Source organism: Oryctolagus cuniculus, chromosome 20 (genome assembly GCF_964237555.1).
Source record: "Oryctolagus cuniculus chromosome 20, mOryCun1.1, whole genome shotgun sequence".
In the NCBI taxonomy this organism is placed as follows: Eukaryota; Metazoa; Chordata; class Mammalia; order Lagomorpha; family Leporidae; genus Oryctolagus; species Oryctolagus cuniculus.
In genome coordinates, this window is record NC_091451.1 from 26664848 (window position 1) to 26681913 (window position 17066).

The 17066-nt window shown below is 37.4% G+C and overlaps 1 protein-coding gene across 22 annotated transcripts in view; it reads right to left on the minus strand.

Moving 5' to 3' along the window:
* Positions 1 to 17066, minus strand: part of CEP128 (centrosomal protein 128) — a 475965-nt gene that overhangs the window by 354535 nt on the left and 104364 nt on the right. For all 22 annotated transcript variants that reach the window (XM_070065330.1, XM_070065327.1, XM_070065329.1 and 19 more), the window contains 2 exons: positions 5322 to 5408; positions 573 to 647 (listed from right to left, as the gene is read on the minus strand). In XM_070065330.1, coding sequence (XP_069921431.1) covers positions 573 to 647; positions 5322 to 5408 — 162 coding nt within the window. The remainder of the gene's footprint in view (positions 1 to 572; positions 648 to 5321; positions 5409 to 17066) is intronic.

Here is a 17066-nt window from a genome sequence, read left to right on the forward strand (position 1 = left end):
ATAGGTATATATAGGATGGCTATTTTAAGCAAACTTTAAATATCAAAAGCACCAAACTCTCATTATAGACTAATGGACCGAAAAATATTATATTTAAAATTTAAACCTTATCTTTGATTAAAAAGGGTCAGGTAATATCATGAAAATATGAATAAAAGATAAAAATATACTCAAAGTAACCTGAAAATGCAAAGGTCTATCATATGTATTTTATTTCCGCCTATATTCTCCAAGGACTCCTTGAATAAAATTAAGCACCTGGGAAAATGTTATCTTATGCAACCAGTCTTACATTTACAATGCTCACGCTAAGAGAGATAAGTAGTAAGTTGGAGCAGCAATCACAAGATACACTGTCACAGTGGGAACTTCTGCTACTGTTTTGTACTGGCTTTTTCTCAATCTTCCTGAAAGGATTTCATCTTATGCTTAGGTAAGCGAACATACAATCCTTAGGAAAAGATTTTCCTAGACCTACTTTCTTTTTCTCTTTCACAAAGACATTTAATAGAGAAGGAGACTCAGTCTTGACTTAATGTAAAAGCAGATTATCATAGCTTGCATAGACTTACCTGATGCAGAAGTGTTTCTCTGCTGCCTTCTGACTGATTCAGTAACCTTCGAGATAGCTCCAATTCCTGTTCCAGCTAGGGTTTCAACAAAGGATAAAGAAATATTTCAAATGGGACAGAAAAATAACTAAATTACTACAGCACAGTCTAAGAGGAGAAAAAGTAGCAAAGTTTTCAGAAGATATTTACAGCTAATATGAAAGGATAAATGTATAAACAGATATGGAGGGTACTTTAAAGAGTTTGTGGAAAATGGAATTTTTAAAATAAGTTCATTTTTGGTATATAGACTTACCAATTTGATGGTGAGGGTGGAATGTTTTATCTTGAGAATCATTGAGCACCTATCATTCAGGTCATATAGGGAGACCCCATATATATTATCAAACACAATTTCGATGGACTTTTTGAAGTTGTATAAACATATATCAAAACTTCAATCAAAATAATATTGATTACATAACATAACTGAACTAGACCAAGTACCCTGGATGTCTCAGATCTAGTCAGTTCCATTTCAACTGTGATGCTGCTTAAATCTTTTTGCCCTAGGCCTCCATTCTCTCATCTCTAAATTAAGAATTTTATCTAAGTCTCAGATCCCTTCCAATTGTAAGTCATTTTAATCTCAATTGTAAAGTACTTTCTTCATTAAATTATAACATGTGGTGTCAAATGAATGAAATTAGAATTAAAACAGCAGGAACTTAACAACTAAAAGTATATTTCATATAACATGGTTTCTTATATTCCAAATATTCAAAATTTACTCTAAAATTTTTCAAGTTCTAAATTCCAAGTAAGATATTTAAGTTTTCACTATTAATATTTCCAATAGATAAACATCCATGGATAATGTGGACAGGTAGATGGCTAAATTCCCTATAAAGTCTGACTATGCTGGTTTATTTCAAGTTGAAAAATGTAATGAGACCTATGTTAGTTAAAAACATATAGCTAGGCCAGCGCCACGGCTCTCTAGGCTAACCCTCCACCTGCGGCGCCGGCACCCCAGGTTCTAGTCCTGGTCAGGGCGCCGAATTCTGTCCTGGTTGCTCCTCTTCCAGTCTAGCTCTCCGCTGTGGCCCGAAAAGGCAGTGGAAGGTGGCCCAAGTCCTTGGGTCCCTGCACCCGCATGGGAGACCAGGAGGAAGTACCTGTCTCCTGGCTCCGGATCGGCGCAGCGCGCCGGCCATAGCAGCCATCTGGGGGGTGAACCAACAGAAGGAAGACCTTTCTCTCTGTCTTTCTCTCTCATTAACTCTGCCTGTCAAAAAAAAAAAAAAAATGCATAGCTTATGTATGCTAGATTTGTTAGCATTTTACAATGGAAACTGTTTTATAAAATGAAAGTCTGTATTATCATGTTTATGTGTTTAGATTTATAGTTATCCTAAATTATCATTTCAATTTAAATAACTATTTATCAGTTCTATAAATTCTGTACATGTGCTAGGTATGCCTATCAAGGAGCATGACAGAGGTTTGTGGTAACGGGATAGTTCTATGAATGGAAAGTGCTGCTGGTGGTTAATCTACACCAGATAAAAATGGACAGAACAACACACACACAACACTCAAGTAAATGCACACAACCTGGTGAAATCTACATAAACTCTGTGGAAAGTACCACTGTCAGTATCCTGGTTTGATAATGAGTTGCAATTACATATAATGATACCACTAAAGGAAACTGGGCATAGAGTATGTGAGACCTCTCCCTGTTTTAACAACATTCAACTTATCTGTAATTATTGAAAATAAATTTTTAATGGAGTTATACAATTATTTTTAAAATTATACAGTTTTCGAAATCAATGTCACATTAAAGAAAAATGAACATGGTATCAGAAAATCCACATAAAACATTGTCCAACCTGTCCTCTCATTTCTGTAAAGAAATAGAGGGACGAAATCATACTTCAGTCAAAATGGTACATTGACCCAAATTGTTCATAAACCTTGTGTAACATTAGCAGATTAAATTTCCAAAGGGCAAATTTGATGAGCTGACATAATTTGCTTACCATGAAGGTAGCATGAAAGCATTATTTCATTTCACACTGGATGGTGAACCAAAGGAGGCAATGGTAGGTTTAAAAAAAACAGCCGGCGCTGCAGCTCTCTAGGCTAATCCTCCACCTGCGGTGCCAGCCAGCACCCTGGGTTCTAGTCCCAGTCGGGACACCAGATTCTGTCCCGGTTGCTCCTCTTCCAGTCCAGCTCTCTGCTGTGGCCCGGGAGTGCAGTGGAAGATGGCCCATGTCCTTGGTCCCTGCACCTGCATGGAAGACCAGGAGGAAGCACCTGGCTCCTGGCTTCGGATTGGCGCAGCACGCCGGGCGCAGCATGCCAGCCGCAACACACCAGCCATAGCAGCCACTTTGGGAGAGAACCAACAGAAAAAGGAAGACCTTTCTCTCTGTCTCTCTCTAACCCTGCCTGTCAAAAAAAAGAAAAAGAAAAAAAAAAGCAGTATGAAGTAACAAACAGGAGCAAACTTTTACTCCATCAGAAGTTACTTGGACTCTTGGACTCATCCTTAAAGCTACTCATTTGTAAACCGGGGGGATTGTTTGGTCTCTGAATTATTTTTAACTCTAAAGTGCTAGGCCTAGTGTGGGAATATGATGCTTCAAAGGTCTTTAATATTTGCTGAGAACAAAAAATGTTTTGTAACAAGATTGTTCGCTATTTCTTTCTTCTATAATCGAAATTAATATATCCAATTAATCCAGCTTTCAAACAACAGCTCTTTCTGAACCATGCAACAAAGTATAGTTGTTTAAATGTTCACCAGCAAGGAAAGCTTAAGCTTAATTTGTCTTTTGAAAAATGAAAGCAGCCAGGGCCGGCACTGTGGTGCAGTGGGTTGAGGACCTGTCCTGAAGCGCCGGCATCCTATATGGGTGCCAGTTCTAGTCCCAGCTGCTCTCTGCTATGGCCTGGGAAAACAGTACAAGATGGCCCAACTGCTTGGGCCCCAGTACCCTCGTGGGAGACTGGGAAGAAGCTCCTGGCTCCTTCGGATCAGCACAGCTCCAGCCGTTGTGGTGGCCACCTGGGGAGTGAACCAGCGGATGGAAGACCTCTCTCTCTCCGTCTCTACCTCTCTCTGTAACTGTTTCAAGTAAATAAAACAAATCCTTAAAAAAAGAAAAAATGGAAGCAGCCTACAGATGACAAGGTAGAAAGTAACCTGTAGAGCTGGCACTGTTGCACAGGATATGCCCCTATCTGCAACAATGGCATCCCAAATGGGCACAGGTTCAAGTCCTGGCTGCTCTTCCCATCCAGCTCCCTGCTAATGTGCCTGGGAAAGCAGTGGAAGATGGCCCAAGTACTTGGGTTCCTGAACTCACCCAGGAGATCTGAAAGAAGCTCCTGACTCCTGGCACCAAGCTAGCCACTGCAGCCATTTGGGGAGTGAACCAACAGATGAAGATCTCTCTGTATGTCTCCTCCTCTCTCTGCATAACTCTTTCGAATACATAAATAAATCTTTAATAATAATAATAATAATAAAAAAGAGGGGCCAGTGCTGTGGCATAGACAAAGCTTCCACCTGCAGTGCCGGCATCCCATGTGGGTGTTGGTTCAAGTCCTGCTACTCCACTTCCAACCCAGCTCCCTGCTAATGTGCCAGAAGATGGCCCAAGTACTTGGGCCCTTGGGCCCATGTGGGAGACCTGGAAGAGGTTCCTGGCTCCTGGCTTCAGACCAGCCCAGTTCCAGCTGTTATGGTCACTGAGGGACAGAACCAGCAGACAGACGATTCTCATTCTCTCTCTTTCTCTTTCTCGCTCCCATATATATGTTATTCTCTCTCTCTGTATCTCTGCTTTTCAAATAAATAAAAATCTTTTTTAAAAAAGTGATCAGTATTAGGATGCATTTTTTTAAAGATGTATTTATTTATTTTAAAGTTACACAGAGAGAGGAGAAGCAGAAAGACAGGTCTTCCATCTACTGGTTCACTCCCGAAGTGGTCACAACGGCCACAGCTGTGCCGATCCAAAGCCAGCAGCCAGGAGCTTCTTCCAGGTCTCCCACATGCGTGCAGGAGCCCAAGGACTTGAGCCATCTTCCATTGCTTTCCAAGGCCGCAGCAGAGAGCTGCATTGGAAGTGGAGCAAACAGAACTCAAACCAGTACCCATATGGGATGCTGGCAGTGCAGGTGGCGGCTTTACACGCTATACAATAGTGCCGGCCCCCCATGATGGATAATTTTTTTTTTTTGACAGGCAGAGTGGACAGTGAGAGAGAGACACAGAGAGAAAGGTCTTCCTTTACCATTGGTTCACCCTCCAATGGCCGCCGCGGCCAGCGCACTGCGGCCGGTGCACCACGCTGATCCAATGGCAGGAGCCAGGTGCTTCTCCTGGTCTCCCATGGCGTGCAGGGCCCAAGTACTTGGGCCATCCTCCACTGCACTCCCTGGCCACAGCAGAGAGCTGGCCTGGAAGAGGGGCAACTGGGACAGAATCCGGCGCCCCGACCAGGACTAGAACCCGGTGTGCCGGTGCCGCTAGGCGGAGGATTAGCCTATTGAGCTACGGCGGCGGCCGATGCATGTTTTTAAGACCAAGCAGCGTACCAAAGATCAAAGTCATCCAACCAAGTGTCTCCACATCAAAACACAAAGACTTCATGGTATTTGAGCAATCTCAGGGACAGTTTGCAAGGCACTCAACAAACATCACTTGCCAGAAACTACCATATCCTTAGAAAATTTTCAAAATCTTACTTGATTCTTCTCATTTTCAGTTTGTCTTAGCTTATTTTTGATTACACCCTCATTCTCATCTGCTTTAACTTCTTGTTTCTTCAGGGCCTACAATGAAATAGGTGGAAAAACAGGTATTATTCCAAAATACATATAAAACTGGAAATTATAATAAGGATTTATTAATATAAGACTAAAGAGAATATTGTTATAAGTTACACAAAATCAACATATGATTTAAAACCTGCTTATTCACTACAACCCTAATAACACTTAAGTTGGAAGCAAATACAAAGAGCTTCCTGATCTTAAAAAATCAATTTCCACTTAGTTTCATTTTTTCCCTATTTTAGGAATCTTGTTATATATTTGATGAGCCTAGATGACTAACAGTTTTCTCAGCAAAAAGTTCACTGCCTGCTAAGATAATAGTGTCTAAGAATTATATGATCTGTAGCCGGTACCATGGCTCACTAGGCTAATCCTCCGCCTGCAGCACCGGCACCCGGGTTCTAGTCCCTGTTGGGGTGGCATATTCTGTCCCGGTTGCTCCTCTTCCAGTCCAGCTCTCTGCTGTGGCCCGGGAAGGCAATGGAAGATGGCCCCAGTGCTTGAGTGCCTGCACCCGCATGGAAGACCAGGAGGAAGCACCTGGCTCCTGGCTTCGGATCGGCGCAGTGCACCAGCCATAGCAGCCATTTAGGGGATGAACCAACGGAAAAAGGAAGACCTTTGTCTCTCTCTCTCTCACTGTCTAATTCTGCCTGTCAAAAAAATATATATATATGATGCTCAACTATTTAAACATAATACTAAAAACTATTGCTCTAGTTTTTCAAATTCTGAAAACTACTGTATATAAGATAAAAATATAATTCCTACACCATTATTATATACAAGACAGTTCATCACCAATTGTAACTAGCTCTCCAAATGACATGTCACATACAGAAAAGAGAGCATTCTTTTCTACAGTTTCCTCTCTTTAATAAGGGGAAAAAAAGAATTTAAGGAAACAGAAATTTCAAAAGTTAACCACAAAAGTATTTGTTTTGGCCAGCACCATGGCTCAATAGGCTAATCCTCCGCCTTGCAGTGCCGGCACATCGGGTTCTAGTCCCGGTCGGGGCGCCGGATTCTGTCCCGGTTGCCCCTCTTCCAGGCCAGCTCTCTGCTGTGGCCAGGGAGTGCAGTGGAGGATGGCCCAAGTGCTTGGGCACTGCACCCCATGGGAGACCAGGAGAAGCACCTGGCTCCTGCCATCGGATCAGCGTGGTGCGCCGGCCCCAGTGCACTGGCCGCGGCGGCCATTGGAGGGTGAACCAACAGCAAAGGAAGACCTTTCTCCCTATCTCTCTTTCTCACTGTCCACTCTGCCTGTCAAAAAAAAAAAAAAAAATCAATCAATCAATAAAGTAAAAAAAAGTGTTTGTTTTGGTTTGTACCTATGTTAAAACAAAATTATACTTGGGGAAAATTATACTTGGAGCAATATTTCATAACATCTAAAAGGCATTCCACGTGTTTAAAATCTTTTTGACAGTTTTAGCAATTAGACTTACCAAAGTGCATGTGAAAAGGCCAAATTGAGAAAATACAAACTGCCAGAAGTCTTTTCCAACAAGATCAATAGAAAAATGATTTTTAGGCAAACAGCAAAATATGTTTAAAAAACTGCTTTGATGCAAGCATACTCAATCATAATCAATTTCATTAACTTAAATATTCCAAATATCTCCTGAATTCATTTATCATGTGTCGAGCACTATGTTAGAGACTAATACATGACTAAATAAAATACATACGGCCTCCATCCTTCGGCCTTGTTTTTAATCTCATCAGGAAAACAGTGATTGAATGAAAAGATGAATAATCATCATCAAAAGGAAAACTAGTTCTGAGTACAATTTTTATTTTATATTGTTTATTCTATCCAGGCATTATTTATGTATAAAATGCATACATTTGACCTTCATGATAACTCCATGCATTTTTATTAAAAGGAAGACTGGGGGACACAAGAGTTGGATAACTAATTAGCAACAGAGACAGCATATGGATTCAAGTTGCTTGCCTCTCAACAACTAGGTAGCAAGGGTTTTCCATGTTGAAACAGTATAAAAAGCATAGAGGATAATGGTAAAGACTAAATAATTTGATACTTTTAAAGTTCATAGGACAATACCTCGGACATAACAAATGTAAGTAAAAGACAATTATTATTATTACTGTGTTACTGACATTGACAAAGTATTAAAAAACATAATGCCTTTCAAATGATTATCAAATGACTTCGATACTTGGTATCTGTTCTTTATTTTAGGGCAAATGAGATTTATAATACTGTTTAATTCTCTTTACATAACTAATATTTAATTTGGCTGGTGGAATGTTTTTATAATTTTTTGTTAACAAAATCATTCTAGGAACCTCAAAAATACTGCTCACATGTGTATTCTTTCCAGGCTTCCTGGATCCTTCACCAGGCAGTGACCCAGTGTGTGCATGTATGTGTGTTTATTAGAGGCAGGGAGGAAGGGAAATAGAAAAATCATATACAAATAAGTTGTTACAACATTATCAATTCATTCTATTAAGTTTTGAACTTCTTAATCTACAACATCATCATCCCAACCTACATCAACTTTGTTTATTATGAGCTAAATTCAATCATTTATCTTTCTTTTTAAGACTTTTCCATTAGAGTAAAACCAGCCTGGGATTTTCCATACAGGTGTTACTGGGAGAAAGATTTCTTCAGGTAGTTGACAAGTTTCAGCAAATAATTAACAATCAATCTCCACTTTTGGATTCAAACTCTTAGGAAGAAGCCTGTCCAAAGGAGTATGCAGTAAAGACTCAACCAGAGTTAGGTAAGAGCATTCGAGGCTGAGGAGTAACTAACCCAAAAAAGGCTTTTCTAAATGCTAGATCCACTCCCTTCCAAAGCAGAGTTCAAAGTGTACATTGGAAGACTGTGCAACCACCGACCATAATTGCCAAGATGCAATGATCACTGTGATGTGATTAAGTTTATCTCTTCGTGTTCCAGATTGTTTCCTCCTATGGCCTCTGCTTACTGATACAAGGGAAGGCGGCGCCATCATCTCTAAGCTTTTCAACTTCATTTAATTTTTTGCTAAGACTCTGAGTTTGACTATTTCAAAGTGTAAACCCTAAAAATTCTCCAATGAAAAAAATTTTCAAACTTAACTAAAATTAATCTATTTCTGCTCTTTTCTCAATATTTTAAAAAATTAAAATTTTAAAACTATAACATTTTACATTGAAAAATAAGATATTAAAATTTCCAAGTGTTTACTTACTTTGTATATATTTTACTTATTTTTACTTACACAGACATTCAAAATAATCATTCAACATTTTATTTGAATCAAAATAATCTTAATTTATCAAGAGGCTTACATACCCAAAGAAAAACACGAAAGTTCTCATGTTGCTATGCCATAAGTCTCAAGAAGCCACAGATCTTACATAAGTTCAGTGGTAAACATATGCTACTGAATATACAAATAATATGTCCTTATAATCTAAAAACTTCACTTTGCCACTGAACAACTATGTACTTTATATACTAACTGGATTTCCAGATTTCTTCCATCTTTTTTTCATTGCCATATTTTTCCAAGCATTAAGTTTTCTTTCTTGGAAAACTGTTATCAGAGAGTAGTGATGATGAAAAATAAATATTTGGGGGGACAGCTTTTTAGTATGGCAGGTAAAGCTGCCACCTGCAACCCCAGCATCTCATATGGGCACTGGTTCAGTTCCAGCTGTTCCACTTTTGATTCATCTCCCTGCTAATGCACTTGGGAAATCAGCAGAAGTGCTTGAGCCCCTGAACCCACATGGGAGATCTGAAAGAAATTCCTGGCTCCAGGGTTCAATCTGGCCCAGTTCTGGCTGTTGTGGCCATTTGGAGAGTAAACCAGCATATATGGGGCCAGTGCTGTGGAACAGCGGGCAAAGCTGCTGCCTGCACTGCCAGCACCCCATACAGGCTCCGGTTCAACTCCTAGCTGCTCCACTTCCAATCCAGCTCTCTGCTATGGCATGGGAAAGCAGCAGAAGATGGTCCAAGTCCTTGGGCCGCTGCACCTGCATAGGATAGAAGACCTCTCTCTCTCTGCCTCTGCCTCTCTGTAACTATTACTTTCAAGTGAATAAATAAATCTTAAAAAAAAAAAAAAAAAAAAAAAAAAAAAAAAACCTGGACTAGTGAGATGGCATTGGTACATGCCACCTTGATGGGATTGAATTGGAATCCCCTGGTATGTTTCTAACTCTACCATTTGAGGTAAGTCAGCTTGAGCATGTCCCGAATTGCACATCTCTTCCCTCTCTTATTCCCACTCTTATATTTAACAGCGATCACTTTTCAGTTAAGTTTCAACACTTAAGAATAATTGTGTATTGATTACAGTATTCAACCAAAAGTATTAAGTAGAACAAACAAAAAAAATACTAAGAGGGATAACAAATTAAGTTGTTCATCAACCGTCAGGACAAGAGCTGATCAAGTCACCGTTTCTCATAGTGTTCATTTCACTTTAACAGGTTTCCTTTTTGGTGCTCAGTTAGTTGTCACCGATCAGGGAGAACATATGATATTTGTCCCTTTGGGACTGGCTTATTTCACTCAGCATAATGCTTTCCAAATTCCTAACAGGGATCACTTTTCAGTTAAAATTTAAACACCTAAGAATAGTTGTGTGTTAATTACAGAATTCAACCAATAGTACTAGAACAAAAAAATACTAAAATGGATAAAGTATTACATTGTACATCAACAGTCAGGACAAGAGCTGATCAAGTCACTGTTTCTCATAGTGTCCATTTCACTTCAACAAGTTTCCCCTTTGGTGCTCAGTATGTTGTCGCCGATCAGGGAGAACATATATTTGTCCCTTTGGGACTGGCTTAATTCACTCAACATGATGTTTTCCAAATTCCTCCATCTTGTTGCAAATGACCGGGTTTCACTGTTTTTGACTGCTGTATAGTATTCTATAGAGTACATGTCCCATAATTTCTTTATCCAGCCTACTGTTGATGGGCATTTGGGTTGGTTCCAGGTTTTAGCTATTGTGAATTGAGCTGCGATAAACATTAATGTGCAGACAGCTTGTTTGTTTGCCAATTTAATTTCCTTTGGGTAAATTCCAAGGAGTGGGATGGCTGGGTTGAATGGTAGGGTTATATTCAGGTTTCTGAGGAATCTCCAGACTGACTTCCATAGTGGCTTAACCAGTTTGCATTCCCACCAACAGTGGGTTAGTGTCCCTTTTTCTCCACATCCTCTCCAGCATCTATTCGTTGGTAGATTTCTGAATGTGAGCCATTCTGACCGGGGTGAGGTGAAACCTCATTGTGGTTTTGATTTGCATTTCCCTGATTGCTAGTGATCTTGAACATTTTTTCATGTGTCTGTTGGCCATTTGGATTTCCTCTTTTGAAAAATGTCTATTGAGGTCCTTGGCCCATCTCTTAAGTGGGTTGTTTGTTTTGATCTTGTGGAGTTTCTTGATTTCTTTGTAGATTCTGGTTATCAACCCTTTATCTGTTGCATAGTTTGCAAATATATTTTCCCATTCTGTTGGCTGCCTCTTCACTTTCCTGACTGTTTCTTTTGAAGTACAGAAACTTCTCAATTTGATGCAATCCCAAATTTCTGTTCACAATTGATCATAATGATAGGACTAAGAGCAAAAGGGAACACATAAACAAGACTAGTGTCTGCAAATACTAGCTGATAGAATAAAAAAGGGAAAGAATGATCCAACATGGGAAGTGAGAAACACAGCAGACCCATAGAATGGCAGGTGTCCTAAACAGCACTCTGGCCTCAGAATCAGCCTTTAAGGCATGCGGATCTGGCTGAAAAGCCCATGAGAGTATTTCAGGCATGGAAAGCCAAGACACTCTGGGGGGGGAAAAAAAAAAAAAAACCTAAATGAAAGATCTCCGCGAGTGAGATCCCAGTGGCAAGAACAGGTCATCAAAGAAGGAGGTACCTTTCTCTGAAGGGAGGAGAGAACTTCCACTCTGACTACGACCTTGTCTAAATATGATCAGAATCGGTGAACTCAAAAGGCTTCCATAGCCTTGGCAACTCATGACAAGAGCCTAGGGTGATTACTGAGGCCATAAACAAGAGTGTCAATTTGTTAAGTCAACAACAGGAGTCACTGTGCACTTACTCCTCATGTAGGATCTCTGTCCTTAATGTGCTGTACAGTGTGATTTAATGCTATAACCAGTACTCAAACAGTATTTTTCACTTTGTGTTACTATGTTGGTGCAAACTGTTGAAATCTTTACTTAATATATGCTAAATTGATCTTCTGTATATAAAGAGAACTGAAAATAAATCTTGATGTGAATGGAAGGGGGGAGGGAGAGAGAAAGGGGAGGATTGCGGGTAGGAGGGAAGTTATGGGGGGAAAGCCATTGCAATCCATAAGCTGTACTTTGGAAATTTATATTCATTAAATAAAAGTTAAAAAACAATAAAAAAATATGCAAGCCAAAAAAAAAAAAAAACCAGCATATAGACAATCTCCCTCTCTACTCTTCTGTCACACTTTCAAATGAATAAGTCTTTTAAATAAATATTTTTGTGTTAAAGTAAAAGATGAAATAACCTTTTCCTTCTGAAGAACTTACCATTTTATCTTTTCTTTAAAAAACAATCTCATGAATGGGTTTCAAATCCTTTTACTTTAAAATAATTAAAGCTCACAAAAGATGACTCAGAGTTCCCACATAACTTTAACCCAGCTTTCCCTAAAAGTAATGTCTTATAGAACTGTGGTACACTGACCAAAACTAAAACACTAACATTTTATAAAACAATTAAGCTATAGATTTCACTCAAATATCATTAGTTTTCCACTAACGTTGTTTTTTTTTTTTCCCCAAGATCCAGTCCCAGGATACTACATTGCATTTAGCTGTCTTGTTTCCTTGGTCTCCTATTACATGTTAAAGTTTCTCAGGCTTTGTCTTTTATAATCTCAGCATTTTTTTCAAGAATACTAGTCAGGTATTTCATTAAATGTCTCTTGGTTTGGGTTTATTTGGTGTCTTGTGAGATCAGACAAAGCTTATAAATTTAGGGGAATAGCATGGAGGTGAAACGTCCTTCTCATTGCATCAGATTCTAGTGTACAGGATGTCAATGTAACTCACAACTGGTGCTCCTAACCTTAATGCTTCATTTTCTCCCTTCCCATACTCTTATTTATTAGAAGAAAGTCACTAAGCCTACCCCACCCTCAATGGGAAAAGAATTAAGCTCCATCTTCCAGAAAGACAGTATCAAACAATGTGGTGAAATACATTAAAACCACCAAAATCATTAACAAACATTTTGGGAGATATGTTGAGACTATCTGATTATAATTAAAGTTTCACCCACCAATTTTAGCTCAGAGTCAGACCCATAGTTCTCTATAGCAACTACTTTATTTTTTTGACCAAAAAAAAAATTTCCATCAGACCTTACAGTCTAGTGCAAGTCATATTTCTACTAAGTTTATTCACAGGATGATGCTTATATTAAGTAGAATGTTAGCCTCTTTATGTTCATCCCAAAATAATCTGCTCTTGCAAAAATATTAATGAGTGATCCAGAATTACATGACATAGTTAGAGTATACTCATCAAAGCTCCATTAACTTGTTTGCTCTCTTCATTCTTCTACGTCACTCCACCAACCAGAAATTCTCCTTCATCCTGTTCCCCAAAAATTGGCTGCTGATTTATTTTGCAGTTTCTGGAAGAGCTTCTCCACAAGTTTGTGAATCCCCCCTTGACTTCTGCAGAGCAATTTGCCTCTATGTCAGTTCTCAGTTTTCAAGACTTCAACTCATGACCACACTTAACATCCCAACTACTCCTCCAACCCTATAAAAATTCATCAGTTACCAGGACCCATTCCCTTTAAAGGATAATACGGGAAATAATTATCCTCATATTCAATGGAAGGTTATTCCAATCTTCAATTCTCACAATTAATATAAATATTAATAATTTTATTTGATGTTAAAGGAATATAAGTAAGATGAACTTTGTCAAGTTGTGTTGTCTAGCACATGGAATCACAGTTGATAAAAATACAATTCTTCCAAAAGTCAACTGTATGTTTTTAAAAATTCAACATTTCAAATACAACCTGATTGAATAAAAGAACCTCTAATTCTCTTGGACACAAGGAATTTGCTAAAATAATGTTATATTACCCCGTTTCTTCCTCACTTACCACCTTCAACATCTGATCGGTTATTTATAATACTGCCTTTCCAAACAATATTTTCTGTTTTAGTTCTACTTGCTGTCTCAAAATTTATTTAATACTCCTCTTTTAATGTTTCTATTACTCTAAAGATATGCAAGTCATAGAAAATACAGTTAATGAAAACTTAAACTCTATTATTTTTCAGTAGAGGAGCAAAAGTGAAATATTTAAGGAGTAATCCAAAGCAAATCACTCCATTCCCATCATATCATGCAAATATGCCATTAAGTTTCAACACTATCTCTACATTCTATGCACCACAAGTCAGTAAACAAGTAATCACAGATGTAATATTCCAGCCGAGAATACATAACCAATTTTTCTACATTATCTAGTTTAGAATGAAAGACAAAGAAAGAAAATCCAACTCATAAGATCTAGTAAATATACACTAAACACACTTTAAACTTCTGAAAAGACAGATAATAGCCAAAAAAATATTTTACAACTGAACTAAATCAAAACTATAAGCTATCCCTTTATTATACACTTTAACCGATTTACTGCCATTTGTAAGGATGTATGCCTGCACTGGGTTTCTTTTCCACTTGACTTAGGAACAAGCAACTCAGAATTATATTAAAACTGACCAAGTAAAAGGAAGAAGAAAAATTACATGCCAATGAACTCCTATTACTATGTTATTTTGCCATTTAAAGCTTCTTTTTTTTTTTTTTTTCTTTAGCGGTAGTTTAATTTTAACGCTATCATGTACCCTGCTCCAGGATTCAGATTGTTTTTTACACTATTAACATCACAGCAACACCAGTGAGCCTTAATATAGGGTCCCTGGGTGCCCATTTAAATCTTTAATAATAATTTTTCTTGTTTTCATGTGCCTATTTCCATTAAAAAAGACTAACCTATTGAGTATCTTACTGCAGTTCTTGAGTTAGATGATTCTGAACTCTCATGATTCTACATAATATCCAAAACTGCAACTTTTCCTTTCAGAGTAGGGAAAGGGGACAAAGGAAAATGTTTATAGACATTTCATCTAACCATAAAAATAGTATTACAATTTAATAATAGGGTTGTTTATCAAGAGGCTCTAACAGATAATACACTCAAAGATGTAGAACAAATAGAGAATTAAAGGCCTTTTGTTTGCTTTAAATGGGCCAGCAAACTTGGTTAAGAATGATGGCACTAGAATAAAATAAAGATCACATGTAAACTCCCACACAGGCCACTGAAATTTCCAGAGAAAAATTATGAACCTAAACTATCCCGACAGATCATAATAACTCAGCAGTGCTATAATTGTATGCCTTTGGTCACAAGGATAAGGACACGTACATGATTCACTAGTAAACCAACAAGACCACAGAAAAACAAGTCCATACTCTTATCAAATAGTGGGTCAGTATCATCATACCTCAAGGTACAAATCATTTTTCTGTCCAATAAAAATAAAAAATAAAGAAGTTATATCACTGAAAATTTTAAAACTAATAATTCTAACTATATTTTCATAATCATATCTTCCTGTAGGTATAAAATAAAACTCATTATTTCAAGCCTCAAAGAATATACTAAGACTCTAGCTCAAATTAGATCACAAATCAAATCAAAATTGTAAGTTGTTTATATTTTTGTGTATTAAATTTAAATACCTTTATGTACGTATGCTATATTTCAGCTCAAGCAAAATTTTTTGTTAAACTTTAGTATGTATAAACACTATAACAGTAATTTTATTTCAATGGAAATATCTCCAAAAAGTGTCTAGAAACATACCTACAGTTCTAAAATCAGCAGAATTAGTATATTTCAGAAAGGAGTGTGTGTGCATAATATAGCAGGATTTTATTACTTAGAATTAATAATACTCATTTAAACTAACAGATTTTATGTTTACCAAGTTCAGTGAATTTATAAATTCTATTTTTTCCTAAATAAAGTTAGGAATTCTTCCCCCATGAGGACCAGCTACAGTCATGGAAAGTTTTAGCCTTTAAGTTCATCCAGTTGGGGATTATCTGTGCCAACAAAAACAAAAACCAAAACTTAAGTTTCTTTTCAAGGCAGAAAACAATGCATTCATATTCTAAAACCCTAAACCACTATCTAACTCAAAAACAAATAGGTAGGTTTTACTTAAATTGTTTAAGGAAATTTATTTTTTAGCCATGACCAAGGAAAAAAAATTCTATACCAACAGCTACAATTAAAACAACAAACGAAAGAAAAAATACTTTAGTAAGTGAAATAGAACTTCATGATACAATTCTAAAAGGAATCCAATATTAATACAATTTTGACACCATATGAGCTTTTGGGATATCAAAGTAAGGGAGAAATTTTTAAAAATTGCTGCCAGTTGAACTAAGTATGTTTTCCAGATGGAAGTGGAAAGCATTTAATGAGTCCAGTCACAAGATACATCCATTCCTGTTTTTCGAAGGGTATGGTAATATTCAGTATTTTGTAGTTCAGTAGGATGTATCAGTATTATTTTTGTAGTAATTAAATCCCTTAATAATGTTCTTTAAAGACATTTCAAGTTTGCAAAGTTTTTCTTTGTGAACAGCCTAGATGTTCTTTTCTTTTTCTTTTCCTTTTTTTCCCCTGCCTCATCTTATGATAACATGTTTATTATTTCAGGAATCCAAAAGAGCTCCTAGAGGAATTACTGAAGTACGATAGAAAGACACTTATTACTGACCTATTTTCCCCTATGAATGAGCAAACCTTTTGGTTCCATTATGTCTGTATTTATGGAGTCTGTGAATATTTAGGGCACTTGGTGCCAATGAAGCCAAACAAGGTCATGAGTTCAATCATCGCGACAGCCAATTTCCTTTGCTCTGTTCCATGGCCATAATCGTTACACTAAACGTTAGCCAAAGGCCACATGGAAGACTAACTAGGCCAGATACCCTAGATGAATCAGCAAAAACTGCTACCATGACTGTAAAATAACTCAAAAGTAAAACCCCTGGTGATTAGTGTCAGGATTTCATTTTTCAAATGCTATTAAGTTTGTCAATATACAAGACAAAACCTTAATTACTACATAAAAATTTGATATGCTGAAAACACATACAAGTCATTTAACTTTTTAACTCAAAAGTAACAATGGTATTATTCCCCTAAATGCCACTGCCATTACTGGAACACATTACACTTTTATGCAATTTTTTACTTAATAAAAATTCTCACAAGTGAAGTTAAATGTGAGACCGATAAATGTACTTTCCAGGATTTCCTTCAAAATCAAAAAGCAAATGCTCTTAGTGGAGGGTCTGTTTTTGTCCAAGCAGCTTCCTCTCAAAAATGAGTTGCATACTTTTATTAGAAATCCAGAGCAATATGATACTTCATTTGACTTTCTAAATGCAGGACCACTGAGTTAGAATTGTTGACAAACAGAGGATCACAGATAATTATGGAAATTTAATTTAGAATTTCTCCAGTTTTATAAGTCTTTGAACAGAAAGCCT